The sequence below is a fragment of the Callithrix jacchus genome, chromosome 3, assembly GCF_049354715.1.
Source record: "Callithrix jacchus isolate 240 chromosome 3, calJac240_pri, whole genome shotgun sequence".
NCBI classification, from domain to species: Eukaryota; Metazoa; Chordata; class Mammalia; order Primates; family Cebidae; genus Callithrix; species Callithrix jacchus.
The window spans coordinates 190422970-190448595 of record NC_133504.1 but is presented as its reverse complement, the minus strand read 5'-3'; the positions used below and the strand labels follow the sequence as shown (position 1 = coordinate 190448595).

The 25626-nt window shown below is 48.3% G+C and overlaps 1 protein-coding gene across 15 annotated transcripts in view; it reads left to right on the top strand.

The window, feature by feature from the left end:
• FAM193A (family with sequence similarity 193 member A) overlaps positions 1–15505 on the top strand; it is a 191682-nt gene extending 176177 nt beyond the window's left edge. For 12 of the 15 annotated variants that reach the window (XM_035294601.3, XM_078367703.1, XM_078367704.1 and 9 more), the window contains one exon: positions 8095–8897. In XM_035294601.3, the coding sequence (XP_035150492.1) occupies positions 8095–8188 (94 nt within the window). In that variant the 3' untranslated portion in view covers positions 8189–8897. Of the gene's footprint in view, positions 1–8094; positions 8898–9458; positions 9680–10068 lie in introns of those variants that run through there. The other 3 variants (XR_008480332.2, XR_008480333.2, XR_008480331.2) reach the window with 3 other exon arrangements.
• Positions 15506–25626: the final 10121 nt, after the last annotated feature.

Genomic DNA, 25626 nt, shown 5'->3' with positions numbered 1-25626 from the left:
TATTGTACTTGACCTGATTATTTGCATAAAGTAACTGCAAGAACAGTGATTGGCCATGCAGGCTCCTTGGTTTTTTGCCAGTATTGTGTTTTGCTGAGGCTGTAGTGCTCAGCCTTGACTGTGTTCTTCGAAGTGGGCACAGCCATTCCTGCTGCTGCTGCTGCTTGCTCTTGAGCTGGCAGCACTTGGCATGTTTTCTTGTGCAAGCCATGTGATCCAGGGGCTAGCACCTCTGCTAGTTCAAGACCAACCTGGACAACATGGCAAAACCCACCTCTACAGAAAATACAAAAAATTAGCTGGGGGGTTAGTGTCAGGTTCCTGTGGTTCCAGCTACTCGGCAGGCTGAGGCATGAGAATCACTTGAACACAGGAGGCAGAGGCTGATCACACTACTGCACTCCAGCCTGGGCAACAGAGTGAGACCCTGTCTCAGAAAAGAAAAAGAAGTGGCTCACATCTGTAATCCCAGCACTTTGGGAGGCCAGGGTGGGTGGATCACCTGAGGTCAGGAGTTCAAGACCAGCCTGATCAACATGGTGAAACCCCATCTCTACTAAAAATACAAAAAGTAGCTGAGCATGTTGGCAGGTGCCTGTAATCGAAGCTACTTGGGAGGCTGGGGCAGGAGAATCACTTGAATTTGGGAGGTGGACGTTACAGTGCAGTGAGATCTCACCATTACACTCTAGCCGGGCAACAAGAGCAATTCTTCATCTCAAAAGTTAGTTTGAAGTAAAAAAGACTAACTTTGAATTTAAAATTTGATTTTAGGAAGGATGTCAAATATCAAAGATTTAAAAATTTGATATCGAAATAAGATCATCACAAAATAAGTTACTCATTTAAGCCAAGTAATAATTTAGAGGTTTCAAAAATTTTGATAGAAGACCCCAGTTTTGGGGGATTGGGGTTTTGGGGTTAGCTTTGTTGTTGTTGTTGTTCTGGGTTTTTTGTTTTTTTGAGATAGGGTCTACTCTGTGGCCCAGTCAGTGACACACTCGGGGCTCACTGCAGCCTTGACCACCAGGCTCAGGTGATCCTTCCACCTCAGCCTCCCAGGTAGCGCGGACCACAGGCAAGACGCACGCCCTGCCTGAGACTCAGTTTTCTAAATAGAAGACATAATGAAAACGGCATGAGGTCACACAATGTGTCTCCCTCTTTTTTTTTTAACAACTTACTCAAAAGATAATTGCGAAAACATTTTTAATGTTTCTTACTAATACTACGTGAAATCTTATTCAAAAGAGAAAATCAGTTGTATCACTGTATTAATGCTAATAAAACCTTTCAAACAGGTCCATCCAGTCTGCCAGCTTTGACTAACCTCTTACAGTTTTCCCATTCACTTCCTTTTCCAACTTTCTATATCCATTTTCCATCTTTTTTTCATGTTTTTTTTTTTTTTTTTGAGACGGAGTTTCGCTCTTGTTACCCAGGCTGGAGTGCAATGGCGCAATCTCGGCTCACCGCAACCTCCGCCTCCTGGGTTCAGGCAATTCTCCTGCCTCAGCCTCCTGAGTAGCTGGGATTACAGGCACGCGCCACCATGCCCAGCTAATTTTTTGTATTTTTAGTAGAGACGGGGTTTCACCATGTTGGCCAGGATGGTCTCGATCTCTTGACCTCGTGATCCACCCGCCTCGGCCTCCCAAAGTGCTGGGATTACAGGCTTGAGCCACCGCGCCCGGCCTTTTTCTTCATCTTAATACAGCTTTTAAATCACCTCTAAACTACTCAAAAACACTTTTTCCAAAATGAGGACGGAACCAAATCCTCAGAACCTTCCTTACCAAAACATACCTCATTTTTCTTATGTATTCTGTGTACAGAACTGTTTTCCTTCTTCTCTCTGCTTTGAGTTACATGTTAGTCCGAATTTTAACTTTCAGTAACCTTAAATTGTAGTGAAAACCTAAGATATTAGCAGTTATTAATCTTCTGTTTATCTGAAATTAGAAGCCAAAAGTGTTGCCAGGTGCAGTGCTCACACCTTGTAATCCCAGCTATCGGGAGGCTGAGGCAGGAGGATCACTGGAGCCCAGGCGTTTAAGGCTTCAGTGAGCTGCGACTGTGCACTGCACTCCAGCCTGGGAGACAGAGCGAGACCCTGCCTCAGAAACGAAGCAAAGCGCAGAGGAAGAGCTTCAGCATTCCAGCCCACGAGGCTTCTCACCATCCTCGGCAGAGATCATCTCAAGAAAAAGAAAAGCGGCTGAGGGAGTATATACAGCCATCAAGGGTTAAGGAAGAGAGGAGTTCAGTCAGCCGGCAGCTTTTTTAATTAATCAATTTTTATCTAACTTTGTTTTTTCTTTGAGATGGAGTTTCGCTCTTGTCGTTCACACTGGAGTGCAATGGTGCGATCTCAGCTCACTGCAATCTCTGCCTCCCAGGTTCAAGCAATTCTCCTGCCTCAGCCTCCTGAGTAGTTTCGATTACAGGTGCCCTACACCATGCCCAGCTAAATTTTTTTGTATTTTTAGTAGAGACGGGGTTTCACCATGTTGGCCAGGCTGGCCTCCAACTCCTGACCTCAGGCAGTCTATCTGCCTCGGCCTCCCAAAGTGTTGTGATTACAGGCGTGAGCCACTGGGCCAGGCCCTGTCTCTCCTTTTTAATTAAATTAAATAAATAAACATATAGAGAGAGTCAGAAGGTGCTAGCATGGGCAACACAGCAAGACCTCATCTCTACAAGAAGTAAAAAAATTAGCTGGGCACAGTGGCACATGACTGTAGTAGTCCCAGCTACTCAGGAAGCTGAGGTGGGAGGGTCACTTGAGCCCAGAAGGTCAAGGTTGCAGTAAGCTGTGATTGCTCGACTGCACTCCAGCCTGGGCAACAGAATAAGACCCTGTCTCAAAAAAAGAAAAAAGTGTCATGTCCAGAGAGGCAGTGAAATGTGAGAGCAGGCACTTCCCGCCCCCTCCACCACCTCTGGCTGAGTAATCCACCTGCTGTGTGGGCTCTGGAGAGAATGTTGCCACCAAGTAGCCACAAATTAACCTCCTAATGATTTCATACACTGAATAACTCATATCCTATAGTTCAGCAATGTGTAGACAATCACTATCAATTTCTGTAAGCCAGTGAGAATTTTTGGCACGGTAGTCTTGCTCTGTCACCCAGGCTGGAGTGCAGTAGTGTGATCTTGGCTCACTGCAGCCTTGACCGCCCAGGCTCAATTGATCTTCCCACCTCAGCCTCCTGACTAGCTGGGACTACAGGTGTGGGCCACCAATCTCAGCTAATTTTTAAAATATTTAGTAGAAACAGGGTCTTACTATGTTGTCCAAGCTGGCCTCAAACCCCTGGATTTAAGTGATCCATCCGCCTTGGCCTTCCAAATGTTGGGATTAGAGGCGTAAGCCACCAAGCCTGGCCCTGACAACTTCTGTAATCACCTCCTCTCCCAGTTTGTTCTTTTTCCTAAAACTTGGTTGTTCTTTGTAACCTTCCTCCCTTTCTAAAACAGGGCGAGAGATTTGGGTTTCAGGCGTTAAAAGGAAAACTGCCTTGTCTGGCCTCGCTTCACAGCGCAGGATCTGCAGTCCGAAGCTGGCGGTTTGGCTCCCTTCCTGCTGTGGTTTCAGTTTTTTGGCCTGAATTACACAGCATGCTTTTAAAATTGCTGCATCCCATTGTTTGTAATTCAGACCTTTTTTCCCCCTTAAATTGGTGACCAAGGCTGGGTGTGATGGCTCATGCCTGTAATCCCAGCACTTTGGGAGGCCAAGGCGGGTGAACCACTTGAGGTCAGGAGTTTGAGACCAGCCTGGCCAACATGGTGAAACCCTGTCTGTAGCTAAAAATACAAAAAATAAATAAATAAAAATAAGTGAAGTGTGTTGGTGCACCTGTAGTCCCAGCTACTCAGGAGGCTGAGGTGGGAGAATCTCTTAAACCTGGGAAGTGGAGGTTGCAGTGAGCCCAGATCGTGCCCATGCACTCCAGCCTGGGCAAAGAGAGCAAAACTCTGTCTCAAAAAAAAAAATTGGTGACAAATTCCTGTTAGTTTTAAACTGGTGCATGAAGGTGAGTTATCTCCTTGGCCCTCAAGTTGAGAGATTTAGAAGTTTGTTTGTTTTAGAGGGTGCTCTCAGTCACTTAAGGATGTAAATCTTTTTTATTTTATTTATTTATCTTGAGACACAGTGTCACTCTGTCATCCAGGGAATTAGCTAAGCAGCATTCCAGCTGAGACTGGATTCAAAACAAAGTTACAGTTCTTTAGAGCCACCACAGATTCCTTTCCTCAGTGGATACTCTAGCTTAGGAGCACCACTCATTGGGAATTAATTTGAATTTACTTAAAGTTATTTATGACTCTTGACCATGTGGGATACATTATCTTTTCTACCAAAGGAAACTAAAATATTGCTCTCTCAAATACTGGGCATTGAGCTGAAGACAGTGCAGGGGCTCTCTCCACCTCTGCTGTGTCTGCCTAAAGGTAGGACATAAATTCTTTACTGAAGACAGCTACTCATCAGCCCACGGATGGGGCCAGCAGGGCCGGAGGAATCTGTGAGCAGATTTTAGACCCTAAAAGACTTTGAAAATAGAGTCTCACTCTGTGGTTCAGGCTGAAGTCAAGTGGCCCAGTCACAGTTCTGGGACTACAGATGCGCCACCATGCCTGGCTAATTAAAAAAAAAAAAAAACTTTTTTTTTTTTTTTTGAGAACTAGTTTCACTCTTATTGCCCAGGCTACAGTGCAGTGGCAGGATCTCAGCTCGCCACAGCCTCTGCCTCCCGGGTTCAAACGATTCCCCTGCCTCAGCCTCCTGAGTAGCTAGGATGACAGGCATGTACCATCATGTCCGGCTAATTTTGTATTTTTAGTAGAGGCGGGGTTTCTCCGTCTTGGTCAGCCTGGTCTCAAACTCGCTACCTCAGGTGATCCACCTGCTTCGGCCTCCCAAAGTGCTGGGATGAGCCACTACGCCCGGCCAATTCTTTTTTTTTGGTGGGGGGGTAGAGGAGGCACCTCTTTATGTTGCCCAGGCTGGTCTTGAACTCTTGGCCTCTGGGATCTTTCCACCTCGGCCTCCCAGAGTACTGGGATTACAAGCATGAGCGCTCACCCCAGCCCAGCCCCATACGTTTTACCTTCCCTAACTCTCCCGACTTCTGGCTCTGGTCCCGTGGGCGGTTTTCTTTTTCTAGTTTCCTGCCTCTTTATCCCTGCCACCCGGCCTGTGTGCACAGTCAGCTGAGAAGCTGCGGCATTAGAAAACATGGCCTGACAGCTGCGGGTTGCACCCGTGCAGCCAGCAAGACTTTCTTTAAGCTGTCCTTGAGAGGGGCCTGGGTCCTGAAAACCATAAAGGGATTCTTAATTTTGGTCTCGCGCGTCGCGTTGGTTTCCAGTCATTTGTGTAGGTGCCCTTGAATGACGCAGATGTGTGGTTTGTATTTAGAATACGACGGGGGTTTTTGTTTCGTTTAGCCTTCTCCTAAGCGAAATGAAACCATATACAGTTCGTTAAAACTCGATGACAAACTGCTTTAAATAGTGATTACCCTAGACCTCTAATGAGCACGTGCTCCACCTCCAAAACTTTTTGGGGGGGCTGGGTGGGGGAGGGACAAGGTCTGGTTCTGTCCGCCTGGGCTGGAGTGCAGTGCCGCATTCTTGGCTTATTACAGTGGGTAGCTAGTCAGGCGTGAGCAGGACGGGACGGCTTCCTCCGCCCACCAGGGATGTCAGACGACCGTCGGTGATGGTGAGGCAGTTGTCACACTGCCTCTCTGAAATAATTGGTCACAGCCAGCACCAGGGAAAGATAGTTTCCCTAGTAGACCAATACCTGAAGCTGGTAATCAGCAGCTTCCCGGTAAGATCTCAGGAACCGGGCAAGTGGGCTCAAGCATGTGCAGTAAGAGGTGCAGAATGGTGGCATTTACCTGGTGTGTCTGCTTCCAGGGACTTTCCACCTGTAAGGGAAGAAGCCTCAGGGGAGCATGTGCACGCTCCAGTACACACACTACACATGCTCGCTCCCAAGTGCTAGCCGGCCACTGTGCGTGCGGGCAGCCTACCCCAAGGGAGGAATGGGGAGGACGTCTAGAACCCTACCTCAGAGGACAGACAGGGCCCTTGTCTCACGCTGCCCACTTGGCCTCTTCCAAGTGCACTTTCCTTCCTTCTGTTTCTGCTCTAGCCCTTTTTAATAAACTTTCACTCCTATTCTAAGACTTGGTGCAGCTTCTTCCGCCTTTTGGCCTCTGGTCACATTCTTTCAGATTTGCCGCTGGCCACTCAGATACCTGCCATTGGCAACAGGCTCACTGCAGCCTCAGCCCCCCTGGCTCAAGCCATGCTCCCACCACAGCCTCCTGAGTAGTTGGGATCACAGGTGTGCCCCACCACACCTGGCTAATGTTTGTATTTTTTGTAGAGATGAGGTTTTACCATGTTGCCCAGGCTGGTCTTGAACTTGTGAGCTTGAGCGATCCCACCTGCCTCAGCTTCCCAGAGTGCTGGCATTATAGGCATAAGCCACCACCACAGGCCTTTATTGTTATTTTTGAGACAGAGTCTCACCTTTGTCACCCAGGCTAGAGTGCAGGGCCGCATCACAGCTCACTGCAGCCTTGATCTCCCAAGTTCAAGGATCTTCCCACCCCAGCCCCGAGCAGCTGGGACCACAGGCACATGTGCCGCTCACTGAGTTGGGTGGGCTGGTCTCAAACTCCTGGATTCAAGTGATGCTCCCAGTTGAGCCTCCCAAAGTAGTAGGATTACAGGGGCGAGCCACCGTGGCCAGCTTCAAATCTCCTTCTTGGTGTCAGTTTCAGGAAGGAAAAAACAAGAAATAAGAATGTTGACTATTTTCCTGGTTAAACCCGACGAAGGGGTGTTTGTAAAGAGCTTACTTCAAAGTTGACTTGAGAAGCTGATATCTGGGATATATGTGTATACACAGTTGTTGTTTTGAGGCCTCTGTTCTCTCTATAAAAGCTGCTTGGCCAGGCAAGAAACTACAAAAAATACAAAAATTAGCTGGGCATGGTGGTATGTACCAGTAGTCACAGCTACTCAGGAAGCTGAGGCAGGGGAATTGCTTGAACCCGGGAGGCAGAGGTTGCAGTGAGCTGAGATGGTGCCACTGCACTCCAGCCTGGGTAACAGAGCACGGCTCTGTCTCAAAGAAGACATAGGCTGGGCGTGGCGGCTCGCGCCTGTAGTCCCAGCACTTTGAGAGCCTGAGGCAGGAGGATCACTTGAGGTCAGGAGTTCAAGACCAGCCTGGCCAACATAGTGAATCCCATCTCTATCAAAAATGCAAAAATTAAAGGCCAGGCACAGTGGCTCAAAAGTGTAATTTCAGCACTTTCGGAGGCCAAGGCAGACAGACCGCCTGAGGTCACAAGTTGAAGACCTCCCTGGTCAACATGGTGAAATGCTGTCTCTACTTGGCAGGCATCTGTAATCTCAGCTACTTGGGTGACTGAAGCAGGAGAATCACTTGAACCCAGGAGGTGGAGGTTGCAGTGAGCCGAGATCGCACCATTGCACTCTAGCCTGGAGGGCAAGAACAAAACTCCTTCTCAAAAAAAAAAAAAGCCAGGTGCGGTGGCACACACCTGTATTTCCAGCTACTTGGGAAGCTGAGGCAGGAGAATCGCTTGAACCTGGGAGGTGGAGGTTGCGGTAAACTGAGACTGTGTCACTGCACTCCAGTCTGGGCTACAGAGTGAGACCCCGTCTCAAAGCAAAACAAGACAAGATTTCACCATGTTGCCCAGGCTGGTCTCGAATTCCTAAGTGGAAGTGATTTGCCCTCCTCAGCCTCCCAAAGTGCTGGGATTACAGGTGTGAACCACCATGCCCAGCCTGGGCCTGATAATTTAAGGGGGGCTCACAGTTCTCAGGACTCCCTCTACCCACCCAGTATGCCTCCTGAGTCCTTCCCTCTTCTCAGGCGCAGCCTATGGCAGGGCCTGAAGGGGCCCCTTGACACCATGGCCCTCATTGGGACTCCACAGTGAGCTTCTAGCAAGATGAGGAGCACGCTAGGCTTTGCCCAACCCCAGGCTGGTTGTGGCTTTTCCCTCCGTGACTGGCTTTTTGTCTCCGCAGGTTCTGCTTGGATTCTGCCAGACAGACCCGACAAAGACTGTCTATCAACTGGTCCAATTTCAGCTTGAAAAAGGCCACCTTTGCTGCCCACTGAACGAGGACTGCCTGGAGAGGGACACGTAAGAGGCAGGCCAGGCTGCGCCACCCCAAGAGCCAAGCCCCTTGCTGGCACCCCAGAGCGGCGGTGCTCGCCAAGGGCTGTGCGGAGCCGGTGCTGCCTGAGACCCCAGACTGAGAAGTTGATGAGCGGCCCACGCTGTTAGCTCGTGTGCGTGTAGTCTGTGCGTGAGACTCCTTCGACTGTAGCTCTGTGCTGTCGGATTGGAACAGCATTTCCCGCCAAGTCCTCCCACCACTGAGGCCTCAGAGGCCTGGGCCGGGGCCAGATAGGAGTTTGCATCATCCACGTGGCTCCGTTGCCTCTGCATTGCGCCCTGTCCTGTCATCTGTCCTCACTGGGGTATTGGCCGTCACTCAGCTCTCCTGTGCCCCTGCGTCCCACCCTAGGCGGGCTGGGCGGGGCAGGCCTCCTTCGTTCTCCACAATCTGCTGTCTCTGAGTGTACACGTTGCGCTGTTTGTGTTTGGTCCCCCCTGACGTGTAGCCGGCTTGTGGAAGATCCCTTGCAGAATGAGAAAGTTAAAAACAAGAAACCCACCCAGTACTCACACCATCAAGTCTCTTATAGAGTGTACGACTGTATTAACACGGAGGCCTGCCTGGCTACTTTTTTAACATATTGTTAAGTAATATTAAAATCATGTCTTTCTTTTTGAAAGATGGAATACATTAGTACAGCAGGAGACCTCGGCTGCTTCTTTCTGCTGGGGGGGTGGGGATGGTGGGAGGGGGCGTGCAGCTGATGCACCCCACCATGGGAGCCAGGGCCCCACCTCGGCGCGGTTCCCAGTCTCTCCAGGCAGCAGCTTTGCGATCTTGGGGCCCCTGCCATCCTCTGTGTGCCCAGCAGAGCAGGCAGCAGGAGACAGCAGCCGACCACGTCATCGGGGTCAATTTGTGAAGTGCTGAGTGCTATGAAGCAGCAAATGGGGCGGGGCAGGGTCAGCAGGTCCCCACAGAGCAGCTGGGGACACCCTGGGGACAAGGGGACCTGGATTAGGACGTACTGGCTTAAAGGAGGCCACAGGCCCCTGCCGCACACAGCAAAGGGGGGAGGTGTGTCGCAGGCTGGGATCACAGGGCCTCATAGGCTGGTGCTCTTCCTGCTGTGGGGTGGGATGTGATTTATAATAAAATAATGAATTACGAATCTTGAATTGGGTATAAGTTATAAATAAGGTGAATAGTATTTAAAATGAAGGCAGGAATCCCAGGACGGCCCCTTTTTTCTGATATCTCTTCAGGCAGATCTCTTAGAGAAAGCTCCCATGGAGCTGCATCCTGGTTACTGCTCACCACCTAGAACACTCAATAGCTCCCACTTCTCCCAGCCTCATGTTCAGCCTGCCTCTGTGTGCCCCGTCGGAATATGACTTCACCCTGAGTGAAGGTGAAGAGGGGAGGGCCAGCTTCTGGAGGTATTCGGACAATGGGGCCACAGGATTTCCTGGTGGACAGGACACAGGTAGGAGGAAGAGCGGATGGTCTGCACTGTGTGCCCTGGAGGTGGGCGGTGGGACTGGCACCCACCAGCCACCCAGGAGAGACGTCTGGAATTGGGGACTGCTGCTCATGCACAGACCCTGTATGAGGGCTCACCCTCATACCCTCATACTATATGAGCAGATGGGATTGGGGTCCCAAGCCGTGGGATCAGGAAGGCAGAGAGTGAGGAGTCCTTGAGGCAGGTCAGAGGAGACAAGGGCCTGGGCAGCGCCCCCACGGGGTGCCAGTTTGCAGGAGAATGAGGTGGGGTAGCAGGTCCTAGAACTGGAGTCTGCCCTAGACAGCCAGAAATGGGTCACCAGCCAGGGGGTGCAGCATAAGGAACTTCCCTCGCTTCATGTTTTCCAGGTGTGAAGAAGAGAAACCCGTTTGTTCATGGGATGTCAGGGCAGAGGACAAAGCAGGCTGGGCCACGACCACGGCAACAGTAGTGTCCTCGAAGGGCAGAAACCCAGTGCAGGCCCCAGGACTCCGGCCTCCCCCTCTGGCTGCAGTGGGGGCTGAGGAAAGGCCCAGGACCGGACCTCGCCCTGAGGGGAAGCTGCCTGCCCAGGTCCCAGGAGCCTGGCCCACTCTTCCCATGGAGAGCCTTGACACTGCTAGGCCCAGTCCCATGTCTGGGTCTCAGCCTCCTCTCCCAGTAGAATCATACTTGCTGCTGAGGGGAACTGGGTGCTGCAGCACACTAAGCACTATGCTGGGACCCAGAGACCCTCAGACGCCACCCCCCACGCCAGGTTCTGAGCACTCCCACCTCCATGGGGGCCCCGCCTATGGCGACTTCACTGCCCTGCCCCATGACCGGCACCTACTCGAATTGGCCCTCAGGCTCCCAGCCTTTCTCCTGGCCATGCTCTTGCCAAGGAGCTTCCCCTATTTCCCTCGAAACCACTCTTCCAACATCCCAGGGTGCTTATAGGACATCCAGCTCCAGAGTCCCTGACTTGATGGGAGCTCCTTGGGTTCCTGATGACATGGGGGAGGGTGGGACGGCCCTATGGGAGCCTCACACGTTTGACTCAACTAATAGCACAGGGTGAGAATCCCTCATCCCTTATCTGGCATGCTTGGTACCAGAAGTGTGTCAGGTTTCAGACTTGTTGGGATTTGGGATATTTTCATCATGCTTACTGATTGAGTATTTCTAATCCAAAAATCTGAAATCCAAAATGCCCCAACCAGCATTTCCTTGGAGCATCATCTTAATGCTCAAAAACATTTGGATTCTGGAACATTTTGAGTTAGACATACCCAACCTATAATAATAGTCATGCACAGAAATAGAATACCAATAGCTAGAAAGGAAGCCCTAACAATGAACAGCTGTATTGAGATGCTTACTGTTCTCTGCACCCTCAGCTCTGAGTCCTGTAGTAGATAAACAGGCGGTAAAACAGATCGCTCCTCATCTCTTCCCAAAGGAACGGACTTCATCTGCAACAAAGAGGTTCAAGCCTGAAGGCACGCTCAGAAACAGTGGAGGCTGTGAAACCCTGGGGACAGAGATAAGATCCAGGCTCAGCTAAGAGCTGGGAGGAGACATCCTGGGCTCAGAACAGATACCGCAGTGTTCGCAGAAACCGGCCCTTCAAAGGAGTCAGAATTTGATCGGATTTGGTGGTAGAGCCATCTGTACCCCAGGTCACTGTTGAAAACAGTAGAGTTGGCAGTTAGTGGTTTAAGGGCTGAAAGTGATCAGGGAAAGAGGAAGAGAACTATGCCAAGATGACTGTCATCCCAGGGCGAGTGTGGGCGAGTGTGTACGCAAAGCTACACACCCCGAGGAGCAACGTCATAGGCTGAATACTAGTGGGGAGAGGGTGTTAAAGAGATTTCACGAGATAATCCAAAGACCCAGTGGGAAGGAGTATGAAGGAATAGTTCCCAGAATCACCGCTATACATTATCCAAGACGGCAAGTGTTCAATACAGTGAGCTCCAGCTTTCTCTTCAGAGCATCAGTATGTTCAGCGTTCTCATGATCTGTTCTCCATTTGCAAGTTGAGCTTCCTGCTTCTCTTCACCCCCTTGCCTCTAGTTTCAGTAAACAGCTTTCCCGCCAGTTCTAATCAGTGGTTCACATATGTTCCCCTGGGCGCCTGCTTTGACCTAGGTCACCTTTAGTCACCTGCTCTGTCCTGACTCATCCTGGTCACCCGCTGTGACCTGAGTCACCCTTAGTTACCTGTTCCATAACCATCCTTCCCACGAAACTGCTCACCTGCCACTGTGGCTCATACCCCTGCTCCCTTTAAAATAGCCAATTGGAATTAGCTTAGACTACAGTCCAACCCTAGCCAACAGAGGAACGACACGGCAGTGGGAGCTACCTGCGTCGAGGATAAGAACCCCTCCCCTCCCTGTTCAGGAGTGCTCTCACCATTGCTCCATCCATGGGATGCACCCTTCTGTAGAAGTAAATTGCCTTGCTGAGAAAATTCTTTATTTATTTTTATTTTTATTTTTTTAGAGACAGGGTTTCACCATGTTGGTCAGGCTGGTCTCGAACTCCCGACCTCAGGTGGTGATCTGGCCACGTCAGCCTCTCAAAGTGCTGGGATTACAGGTGCGAGTCACCACGCCCTGCCTTGCTGTTAAAATTATTTGAGTGCTGGTTCTTCTTTTTGGCACTGAGGAACAAGCATTTGTTTCTAACATCAAGTTTCTTTTTTGTTTTTTGAGACGGAGTTTCGCTCTTGTTACCCAGGCTGGAGTGCGATGGCGCAACCTCGGCTCACCGCAACCCCCGCCTCCTGGGTTCAGGCAATTCTCCTGCCTCAGCCTCCTGAGTAGCTGGGATTACAGGCACGTGCCACCGTGCCAAGCTAATTTTTTTGTATTTTTAGTAGAGACGGGGTTTCACCATGTTGACCAGGATGGTCTCGATCTCTTGACCTCGTGATCCACCCGCCTCGGCCTCCCAAAGTGCTGGGATTACAGGCTTGAGCCACCGCGCCTGGACAAGTTTCTAACAAAAAGGTATGAAGTGTGCAAAAAAACTGGAATGTACGACCCACGTATAGTTGGGAGAAAAAAACAAAAACAAAAACTAGAAACTAGCAGCAGACACTTCCCGTGAAAAGCAGCGAAGTTGGATTTATCAGAAAAAGACTTTAAAACAGCCATTATAGACATGTTTACAGAACTAAAGGAACCCATTACTAAAGAAGTAAACAGGCACGGTGGCACATGCCTGTAATCCCAGCACTTTGGGAGGCCAAGGTGGGAGGATTGCTTGAGGCCAGGAGTTTGAGACCAGGCTGGGCAACATGGCAAGACCCTGTCTCTACAAAAATCTTAAAATTAAAATTAGAAAATTAACCAGGCCTGGCATGGTGGCACCCAGCACTTTGGGAGACTGAGTGGATCACTGGAGGTCAGGAGTTTGTGACCAGCCTGGCCAACATGGCGAAACCCGTCTCTACTACAAATCCAAAAATGAGCTGGGTGTGGTGGTGCATGCTTGTAGTCCCAGCTACTCAGGAGGCTGAGGCAGGAGAATCGCTTGAACCCAGGAGGCAGAGGATGTAGTGAGCTGAGGTCGTGCGACTGCACTCCAGCCTGGGTGACGGAGTGAGACTCTATCTCAAAAAAAAAGAAAAGAAATGATATAGTAAGGCTGCATCAAATGAAGATAGAGATTATTTTAAATGAACCAGTGGGAATTATGAAATCTGAAAGGTTTAATTAAAAAATTTTTTTTGAGTTAAAGTCTCACTCTGTCACCCAGGCTGGAGTGCAGTGGCACCATCTCTAACTCCTGACCTCAGGTGATCCACCCACCTCAGCCTTCTAAAGTGCTGAGATTACAGGTGTGAGCCACTGCACCCAGCCTAAATTTTAAAATTAGCAGAAGAAAGAGTAAGTGGATTTGAAAATAGCCTGATAGAGATTATGCCAGCCAAAGAACACAGAGAAAATAATAAAAATAAAGAGTCTCAGAAAACTGTGGGACACCATTAAGCATACCAGCATATGTGTAATGGGAATATCAGAAGGAGAGCAACGAGTAGAAAACATGTTCAAAGAAATAATGGCTGAAAACCTCCCAAACTGAAAAATAGGAAGTTACACATCCCAGAAGTTGAAAATGTTATATTAAGAAAGAAGAAAGATCTCAAATCAGTAAACTAACTTGTCACCTTAACACACTGGAAAAAGAGCAAACTAGGCCTAAAGTCAGCAGAAGGAAGGAAATTACAAAAGTTAGATCAGAAATTAAGAAAACAGAGGATGCAAAGATAATGGAGAAAATCAACAAAACCAAAAGCTTTGAAAAGATAAACAAAATTGACATCTTTAGCAAGACTGACAAAGACAGAAGGATTCAGATTGCTAGAATCAGAACTGGTCACACAGAAATAAAAAGGATTTTAAAGGAATACTAGGACAATTATATGCCAGCAAATTTGGTACCTTAGACGATGTCTTAGTCCATTTATGCAGCTACGACCAAATATCACAGACTGGGTAATTCATAAATAATAGAAATGTATTTATTCCGGTTCTGAAGGCTGTGAAGTTCAAGAGCACAGTGCACCAACAGGGCTCACTCTCCACTTCCTACGTGGTACCTTGTTGCTGTGTCTTCATATGGTAGAAGGGCAGAAGAGGAGCAAGGGTGATCCCTTCAGCCTCTGTTTTCAAAGCTGTAACCCCATTCCTGACGATGGAGCACTCATTACTTGAACACTCCTGGAAGGCCCTACCTCTTAATGCTATCACCTTGGGTACTGGGTTCTAACATATGAACATATAAACCATAGCAGATGAAACGGACACATTTTAGACAGGAACAAACTGTAAGAGCTGACTCCAGAAGAAACAGACAATCTGAACAGACCTATAATGAGTGAAGATGTTGAAATGGTAATTTAAAACGGGAAAAGTACCCACAAAAGCTCAAGCCTACACGTTTTCACTGCTGGATTTTACCACACAGTTAGAGAAAAATTGAAACCAATTTTTCAAACTCTCTCAGAAATAGAAGAGGAAACACTTCTCAACTAACTCTCTGAAGCCAGTAATACCTTAATGCCAAAACCAGACAAAGACATCACGAGAAAACTACAGACAAACATCTCAGAGTCCTCAGAGGCAACGCCACACATCTACAACCTTCTGATCTTTGACAAACCTGACCAAAACAAGCAATGGGGAAAGGATTCCCTGTTTAATAAATGGTGTTGGGAAAATTGGCTAGCCATGTGCAGAAAGCAGAAAGTGGACCCCTTCCTGACACTTTACACTAAAATTAACTCCAGGTGATTTAATTCAAGACTTAAACATAAGACCTAACACCATAAAAACCCTAGAAGAAAATCTAGGCAAAACCATTCAGGACATAGGAATAGGCAAGAACTTCATGATCAAAACACCAAAAGCATTGGCAACAAAAGCCAAAATAGACAAATGGGACCTAATCAAACTCCACAGCTTCTGCACGGCAAAAGAAACAGTCACTAGAGTGAATCGGCAACCAGCAGAATGGGAAAAAATGTTTGCAGTTTACCCATCTGACAAAGGGCTGATATCCAGAATCTACAAAGAACTAAAACAGATTTACAAGAAAAAAAAGACTCATTCAAAAGTGGGTGAAGGTTATGAACAGATACTTTTCAAAAGAAGACATATACGAGGCCAACAAACATGAAAAAATGCTCATCGTCACTGGTCATCAGAGAGATGCAAATCAAAACTACATTGAGATACCATCTCACGCCAGTTAGAATGGCAGTCATTAAAAAATCTGGAGACAATAGATGCTGGAGAGGATGTGGAGAAATAGGAACACTTTTTACACCGCTGGTGGGAGTGTAAATTAGTTCAACCATTGTGGAAGACAGTGTGGCGATTCCTCAAGGACCTAGAAATAGAAATTCCATTTGACCCAGCAATCCCATTACTGGGTATATATCCAAAGGACTATAAATCATTCTACCATAAGGACACATGCACACGAATGTTCACTGCAGCACTGTTTACAATAGCAAAGACCTGGAACCAACCCAAATGCCCACTGATGATAGACTGGACTGGGAAAATGTGGCACATATACACCATGGAATATTATGCAGCCATAAAAAAATGATGAGTTTGTGTCCTTTGTAGGGACATGGATGAAACTGGAAGCCATCATTCTCAGCAAACTGACACAAGAGCAGAAAATCAAACACCGCATGTTCTCACTCATAGGCGGGTGTTGAACAATGAGAACACATGGACACAGGGAAGGGAGCATCACACACTGGGGTCTGTTGCGGGGGACTAGGGGAGGGTCAGTGGGGGGTAGGGAGTTGGGGAGGGATAACATGGGGAGAAATGCCAGATATAGGTGATGGGATGGAGGCAGCAAACCACATTGCCATGTATGTACCTATGCAACAATCCTGCACGTTCTTCACATGTACCCTGGAACCTAAAGTGCAATAAAAGAAAAAAAAAAGAATATCGATGCTAAATTTCTCAACAAAATACTAGAAAACCAAATCCAGCAATATAAAAAAGAATACACACCGTGATCAAGTGGGATTTATCCCAGGAATTCAAGGGTGGTTCAATATCCAACTTATAATTAATGTAATACATCATATCACTAGAAATTTTAATCACATGATTATCTCAATTGATGCAGAAGAAACATTTGACAAAATCCAACACTTTTCACAACAAAGACATTTCACCAAATGTGAATAGGAGATAACTTTCTCAACCTGAAGAATGACATCTACAAAAAATTCAGTTAGTATCATCCTTAATGAGGTGAAAGACTGGATGCTTCACCCTAAGATCAGGAACAAGGTGAAGATATCTGTTCTCGCAGTTTCTGTTCAACATTGTGCTGGAGGTTCTAGCCAGAGCAGTTAGGCAAGATGAGGAAATAAATGGCACCCAAACTGGAAAAAAAGTAAAACGATTGCTATTTGCAGATGACAAGATCATGTATGTAAATAATCCTAAGGAATACACTAAAAAGCTACTAAGACTAATTGAACAATTTCAGTAAAGTTACAGGATCAAGATCATACAGAAGTCAGGCTGGGCACAGTGGCTCACACCTGCAATCCCAGCACCTCTGGAAGCCAAGGCAGAAAGATTGCTTGAGCCCAGGAGTTTGAGATTAGCCTGGGCAACATAGTGAGACCTCATCTATACTAAAAAAAAAAAATTAAAAATTATTTGGGCATGGTGGTACACACCTGGAGTCCCAGCTGTTTAGGAGACTGAGGTAGAAAGATTATTTGAGCCTTGAAGTTTGAGGTTGCAATGAACTAAAATTGCACCCACTGCAATCCAGCCTGGAGCAACAGAGCAAGACCCTGTTTCCAGAGGAGGGAAAAAGTGAAACAATCACCCTACATAATGGGAAAAGAGGCTGGGCATGGTGGCTCATGCCTGTAATTCCAGCATTTTGGAAGGCCAAAGTGGGTGAATCATTTAAGATCAGGAGTTAGCCTGGCCAACGTGTCCCTGCCTCTACTAAAAATGCAAAAATTAGCCGGGTATGGTGGTGGGTGCCTACTTGGGAGGCTGAGGCAAGAGAATTGCTTGAACTGGGGAGATGGAGGTTGCAGTGAGCTGAGATTGAGATCATACCACTGAACTCCAGCCTGGGCAACAGAGCAAGACTCAGAAGGAAAGGAAGGAAGGAAGGAGAAGGAAAGAGAGAAAGAAAAAGAAAGAGAGAGGGAGGGAGGGAGGGAGGGAAGGAGGAAGGGAGGCTGGGCACAGTGGCTCATGCCTGTAATCCCAGCACTTTGGGAGGCCAAGGCAGATGGATCACCTGAGGTTGGGAGTTCAAGACCAGCCTGACCAACATGGAGGAACCCTGTCTCTACTAAAATACAAAATTAGCCGGGCGTGGTGGTGCATGCCTGTAATCCCAGCTACTCAGGAGGCTGAAGCAGGAGAATCACTTCAACCTGGGAGGCAGAGGTTGTGTACGCAGAGATCATGCCATTGCACTCCAGCCTGGGCAACAAGAGCGAAACTCCGTGTCAAAAAGAAAAGAAGGAGGGAAAGATAGTTGCAAATATGATGATAAACTTGTATCCAAAATATACAAGGAGCTCATACAACTCAATAATAAAAAGGCACCCCAATTTAAAAATGGGTAAGGATGGGGCACCGTGGCTTATGCTGTAGTCCCAGCACTTTGGGAAGCCAAGGCAGGAGGATCACCTCAGCCCAGGAGTTCAAGACTATTCTTGGCAACATGGCAAGACCCTGTCCCTACAAAAAGTCAAAAATCAGATGGGTGTGGTGGCACATGCCTGAGGTCTTAGCTACTTGGGAGGCTGAGGCAGGAGCGAATTAGTCTGGCCACTATGGAAGACAGTATGGAGATTAATCAAAAAACAGCAGTTGAGGTGGCGCATGCCTTAGCACTTGGGAGGCCGAGGCAGGAGGATCACTGGAGCCCAGGAGCTCGAGGCTGCAGTGAGCCATATTGACACTACTGCACTCCAGCCTAGGTGACAGAGTGAGACCTGGTCTCAAAAAAATAAAAAATGCAACAATAAAGAAAAGAAAAAGAAAATTAAAAAAAAAAGAAATAAAGAATGAAGCTAAACCCCTCTTTTTCATCATATACAAAAATCAAAGTGGATTAAGGTCTTAAATCTCAGACCTCAAGCTATGAAACTGCTGAAAGGAAACATTGCGGAGACTCTCTAGGACGCTGGTCTGTGCAGAGATTTCCTGAGCAATCGATACCCCAAAGCAAAATGGACAGACGCGTTCACATTCTCAACACTTCGGAAGCTCCCGCACGTGAAAGGACAAAGAGACAACCCACGAATGGGGAAAATATTTGCAGACTATTCATCTGACAAGGGATGAATACAGAGTGTATGAGGAGCTCAACTCAGGAGGAAAAAAGTCTAATAATTTGATTTTAAAATGGACAAAAGATCTGATTAAACATCTTCCAAAAGAAGACATGCAGGCCAGGCAAGATAGCTCACGCCTATCATCCCAACACTTTGTGAGGCCAAGGTAAGTGGATTGTTTGAGTTCAGGAGTTCAAGACCAGCCTGGCCAACATGGTGAAACCCTGTCTCTAGTAAAAATTAAAAAAAAAAAAAGCTGGGGCATTGTGGTGCATCCCTATAGTCTCAGCTACTCCAGACGTTGAAGCATGAGAATCCTTTGAACCCCGGGAGGCGGAGGTTGCAGTGAGCAGAGATGGTGCCACTACAGTCCAGCCTGGGTAACGGAGTGAGATTGTGTCTCAAACAAAAAACATACCAATGGCAAACAGATACATGAAAAGGTGTGCAGCATCACTGATAGAGAAACGCAAGTAGAAGCAACAGTGAGGTATCATCTCACCCCACTGAAAATGGCTCATATCCACAAGACAGAAACAAATGCTGGCCAGGATGTGGAGAAAACAATGTACGCTGTTGGTGGGAAGGTGAGTCAGTACAGCCACCATGGAAGAGAGGATGGAGGCTCCTCGGGAAACCAAGAGCTACCAGCCTGGGCAGAGCAGTGCATGCCTGCAGTGTCAGCTACTCGGGAGGCTGAAGACCACCTGAGCCAGGGGATCACGGCTGCAGTGAGCTGTGATGGTGCCACCGCACTGCAGTCTGGGTAACAGAGCAAGACACTGTCTCAAAACAAAAACTACCGTGTGACCCAGCAATCCAGCTGCTAGGTATACACCCACCAGGAGTAAAGAAAAGCAGGGTATCGAAACGATATCTGCACTCCCATGTTTATCGCCGCACTTCGACAATAGCCAAGATTTGGAAGCAACCTGAGCGTCCCTCAGCAGACAAACGGATGAACTGTGGTGTGTATACACAGTGGAGTACTATTAAGAGGGAAAGAATGAGATCCTAGGCCGGGCACGGTGGCTCACGCCTGTAATCCCAGCACTTTGGGAGGTCAGGGCGGGCGGATCATGAGGTCAAGAGATCGAGACCATCCTGGCCAACATAGCGAAACCCTGCCTCTACTAAAATACAAAAATTAGCGGGGCATGGTGGCATGCACCTGTAGTCCCAGCGACTCGGGAGGCTGAGGGAGAGATCACTTGAATCCAGGAGGCAGAGGTTGCGGTGAGCTGAGATTGCGCCACTGTGCTTCAGCCTGTCAACAGAGCAAGACTTGATCTCAAAAAAAAAAAAAGAATGAGATTCTGTCATGAGCACTAAGATGGGTGGAGCTGGAGAACATTATGTTAAGTGAAATAAGCCAGGCACAGAAAGACAAATGTCGCATGCTCTCATTTGTAGGAGCTAAAAATTAAAGCAATTTGAACTCATGGAGGCAGAGAATGGAATGGAATGATAGTCACCAGAGGCTGGGAACAGAAGTGGGGCAGGAAGTGGGGATGGTTAATGGGTAGAAAAATATAGTTAGATAGAACGAATAGGCAGGGTGCAGTGGCTCATGCCTGTAACCCCAGCACTTTGGGAGGCCGAAGTGGGAGGGCTGCTTGAGCCCAGGAGTTTGAGACCATCCTGAACAACATGGTGAAACCCCATCTCTTAAAAAGAAAAAACGCAAAAGTTAGCCAGTAATTGGGAGGCTGAGGTGGGAGGATCACCTGAGCCTGGGAGGTGGAGGTTGCAGTGAGCTGAGATCACACCACTGCACTCCAGCTTGAGCAACAAAAAGGATCTAGTATTCGATAGCACAATGGGGTGATCACAGTCAGCCGTCATTTATTGTACATTTAAAAGTAACTAAAGAGTATAATTGGAATGTAACACGATGAAATAATACATGCTTGAGGTGATGGATACCTTATGTTGGTATAATTATATATAACTACCTTATAATTACATAAAGTAATTAAATATAATTATATAAAATTGTATATGATTTTGTGGTTATATATATAATTTTATACATGTTGACTAAATGTGGCACTCACCCACACCTGGCTGTAGAATGTATATAATTATATATAATGTTATGATTATACATATAAATTTTATACATATATGTATATGTATATTTAAATACAGGGTCTCTCTCTGTCACCCAGGCTGGAGCACCGTGGCATGATCTCGGCTCACTGCAACCTTGGCCTCCCAGGTTCAAGTGATTCTCCCACCTCAGCCTCCTGAGTAGCTGGGGCTACAGGCCACACACCCAGCTAATTTTTGTTATTTTTAGTAGAAACAGGGTTTCATCATCTTGGTCAGGCTGGTCTCGAACCCCTGACCTCGTTATCCACCGGCCTCAGCCTTCCAAAGTGCCGGATTTACAGGCGTGAGCCACTGCGCCTGGCTGAGCAGGGCTGTTTTGATTTGTCCTGTGATACTGACTTTACTCCTGAGGTGTGACCCTTCCAGGGTCTCAGAGGAAAACCTGAGGTGTTTACCAAGCCCCTCTAACACTGAGGACCAGACTTTGTCCCCTGTAATGCACCGTCACTGAAAACCTCTGCTCAGCTGTTACTCTTTCCTCAGCCTCCACCAAGTCCTACCATAAGCAGGCACAGTTCTGGAGCTGGCCAGGGATTTGGGGGCTCCCCTTTCTATGGCTCCCCCCGCTCTGGCATGTCCCCATCCTCTATTTCAAGTGCTCAGGTGGCCTCAAACTCCTCCCAACTCCTCAGGTTCATACGACAGAGGCTTTCTGCTAGAGTTTACTTATTTATTTATTTAGAGATGGAGTCTTGCTCTGTCACCCAGGCTGGATGACAATGGCATCATCTCAGCTCACTGCAACCTCCACTTCCCCAGTTCAAGCAATTCCCCTGTCTCAGCCTCCCGAATAGCTGGGATTACAGGCACCCACCACCACACCTGGCTAATTTTTTAGCACTCTTAGTAGAGACGGGGTTTCTCCATGTTGGTCAGGCTGGTCTCAAACGCCTGACCTCATGATCCGCCCGCCTCAGCCTCCCAAAGTGCTGGGATTACAGGCATGAGCCACCGTGCCTGGCCTCTGCTAGAGTTTTACTCACATGCCACGTGGACTAGATTTCTTCCATTTGGGTTCCCAGGAAAGAGGGGTGCATGGGGGGACTCACACAAAAGAGGTAACACCTGAACTAGAACTTGAGGAGGACTTAACCAAATGGAAAGACTGAATGTGTCCTGGCAAGACGCGCAGCCGTGCAGAGGCCTGGAGGCTCCCATGTGGCACTTGGTATCACGGCAGCTGCCACATGTGTAGAGGAAGAACACACAGGTTCAGGAGCCAGACAACCTGGGCTCTAATTCCAGCTCTGTCACTTAGCTGCTGTGTGACTCTGGGCAAGTGACTTAACCCCTCTGTGCCTCATCTTCCTCACTTACATGGGAGAAAATAAAAATACTGTACTTATCTCCTGTAATTGTTGCAAGTATTAACTAAGTTAATGCACGGCAAACTTAGCATAACACCCGCGGTCTTCCGGCAAGCAGCACAAGCTCCCTTCCTGCCCTGTCGTGCCAATCGCCCTGATCCCCTGACAGGCACTCTGCAGGCAGCCTTCTCTTTGCAGAGTCCTGGCATGCTCTCAGTAGCTGCCTGCTTCCTTCTCCCACCTCATCCCACCCCTTTCCATCATGTCCTGGGCTAGGGCTGAACCAGGCAAGGCAGAGTCCTGGGTGGGCACCTAGTCCTCTGAGTAGCTCCCGGCCCCATCTCTGCCCAATGGCCTCTGCCTCGATCCTGTTACAACCCACCACTTGGGAGAATGTGGGTAGCAATGAAGTTCCAAACTCAATGTCTTTTCCTGACAAAGGATGCCCTCTCCCCACTACTCACTTATTCAAATGTCAGGTCCTCGCCTATAAGTAAACCTCAGTGCCTGTGCCCCCAGAATTTCTCCATGTAGCCTAGAGTAGAGGTCAGGGCTTCGGGTATTTACCTGGACTGTGAGGCTGCTAAAAGTAAAAAGCCTAAAATGAAAGTCCTCCATCTCTGCAAATCCTAAGGCAGCCTCCTGCCCATGCAGCCTGAAGGCAGCGTTGGCCAGTGTGATGGTTAATAATGAGTGTCAACGGGACTGGACTGAAGGAAACAAAGTATTGATCGTGGGTGTTTCCAGAGGAGACTGACATTTGGGAAGGCAGACCCACCCTGCATCTGCTGGGTGCAATCTAATCAGCAGCCATCGAGGCTGGAATATAGGAGGCAGAAAAACGTGGAGAGAGAGACCGGCCTCGAACATCCGACTCCAGGTTCTTCCGTTTTGGAACTAGGACCGGCTCTCCTTGCCCCTCAGCCTGCAGACGGCCTACTGTGATCATGTGAGTTAATACTTAATAATTCCCCTTTATATATGTGTATATATCCCATTAGTTCTGTCCCTCTAGAGAACCCTAACACAGCTGTTGGCACCAGGAGTGGTTCTAGAGGAACAGAGTATTAAGGAGGGAGTTCTTTTGTCGGTTTCAGGTTTCTGGAGTTGGCCGCTTAATACGATTAGACCCCAGCGTGCGAAGGACTCTACTTCTACTGGTATGGAGAGCACTGATGGTCCTTGGGAGAAACTGTTAGGACGGTTATGCAGGATGAATGTGTCTGGCACTCCCGATTCACCGCTCTTGAGAGCAAGGAGATCAGGGACTCCACATAACACCTTTGACCACGTGGAGAACCGAGGAACATAATGAAGCTGGTGGTTTCTCCTCAGTTCAGAGGACAAAGGGTGAAAATAAATGATTAACTCGGAGATTCTGACTCCTGGCTTCAGAAGCAGATACTGAGCCTCAAATCTGCTAAGACTGCCCTGAGTGAGAGTCTTTTTTTTTTTTTGAGATGGAGTTTTTCTCTTATCTCCCAGGCTAGAGTACAATGGCTCGATCTTGGCTCACTGCAACCTCTGCCTTCCGGGTTCAAGCGATTCTCCTGCCTCAGCCTCCAGAGTAGCTGAGATTACAGGTGTGCGCCACTATGCCCAGCAAATTTTTGTATTATTAGTAGAGATGGGGTTTTACCATGTTGGCAAGGTTGATCTTGAACTCCTGACCTCAGGTGATCTGCCCACCTCAGCCTCCCAAAGTTCTGGGATTACAGGCATGAGCCACTGTGCCCAGCCAAGAGTCTTATTTCCTATAAAGAGCTGAAATTGGGGGAAAACAGACAGAAGCTCTGATGGTGCAAGTGGCTGACCTGCAATGAAAGGTGCACGCACAGCCTCACAGGTGTCTACCGTTAAGGTGAGAGAGGGCATTGACTGGTAAAGGATGGGCCCCTGCAACTTGGAATGGGGACGTGTGGGAGGACCCTGATGAAGCTGGGGATAGGGAGCTCGTAAACTCTGATGAAACCTTTCTGCCAGAAGAAACAACTTCCCATCCCAGTAGTGGCAACATCCCCTCCCTGTGACTGGAAAGACATAGGAGTGGAGACTCCCACCACATCCTCACTCAACTCTCCTATTTGGCCTGTGCAGAAGACAGATGGATCCTGGAGAATGACTGGATTATCGTAAGCTTCACCAAGTGGTGACTCCAATTGCAGCTGCTGCACCAGATGTGTTTCATTGCTGGAGCAGATTAACACATCTCGTGGCACCTGGTATGCAGCCACTGACTAGGCAAATGCCTTTTTCTCCATTCCTGCCCATAGGGCCCTCCAGAAGCTGGCAAGGCCAGCAATATACCTTTACTGTCCTACCTCAGGGGCAGTATATAAACTCTCCCGCTTTGTGTCAGAATCTTGTTCAGAGAGACCTTGATCGATTTTCTCTTCCACAAGATATCACGGTGGTCTAGTACATTGAGGACACTATGGGAAACACACTGGACTTATTGGTGAGACATTTGTGTGCCAGAGGATGGGAAATAAATCTGATTAAAATTCAGGGACCTTCCATCTCAGTAAAATTTCTAGGGGTCCAGTGTTGTGGAGCCTCTTGAGATACTCCTTCTAAGGTGAAGGAAGTTGCTGCATTTGTCCCCTGCTACAACCAAGAAAGAAGCAGTGCGCCTAGTGGGCCTGTCCTGATTTTGGAGGCAGCACGTTCCTCACTTGTGTGTGTTACTCTGGCACATATATTGAGTGACTGGAAGGGCTGCCAGTTTTGAGTGGGGTCCAGCACAGGAGAAGGCTCTGCCCCAGGCCCAGGATGCTGTGCAGGCTGCCTTGCCTCTTGGGCCACGTGACCCAGCAGACCCAATGGTGCTTGAGGTGTCGGTGCAGTTGGGGTGCCGTGTGGAGACTTTGGCAGCCCCCATAGGAGAATCGCAGCAGAGGCCTCTACGATTTTGGACAAGGCCCTGCCATCTTCTGCAGATAACTACTCTCTTGGCCTGTTACTGGGCTTTGGTGGAAACTGAACGTCTGACTCTAGGTCATCAAGTCACCATGTGACCTGAACTGCCTGTCATGAACTGAGTGCTTTCTGACCCATCCAGCCATGAAGTGGGTTGTGCACAGCAGCATTCCGTCATCAAATGGAAGTGGTAGATACGTGATCAGGCTCCAGCAGGTCCTGAAGGCACAAGTAAGTTACATGAGGAAGTGGCTCAAACGCCCATGGTCTCCACTCCTGCCACCTGCCTTCTCTCCCGCAGCCTGCACTGACAGGCTCATGAGGAGTTCCCTATGATCAGCTGACAAAGAGAAGACGAGGGCCAGGCTCACAGATGGTCCTGCACGATATGCGGGCATCACCTGAAGTGGACAGCTGCAGCACCACAGCCCCTCTCGAGGACATGCCTGAGGGACGGCGGTGAAGGGAAATCTTCCCAGTGGGCAGAACTTGGAGCAGTGCACCTGGCTGTGCACTTTGCATGGAAGGAGAAATGGCCAGATGTGCGATTATACATTGATTCATGGGCTGTGGACAGTGATTTGGCTGGATGGTCAGGGACTTGGAAAAGCATGATTGGAAAATAGGTAACAAATCTGGGGAAGAGGTATGCGGATGGACCTCTCTGAGTGGTCAAAAACTGTGATGGTATTTGCATCCCATGTGGGTGCTCACCAGTGGGTGACCTCAGCAGA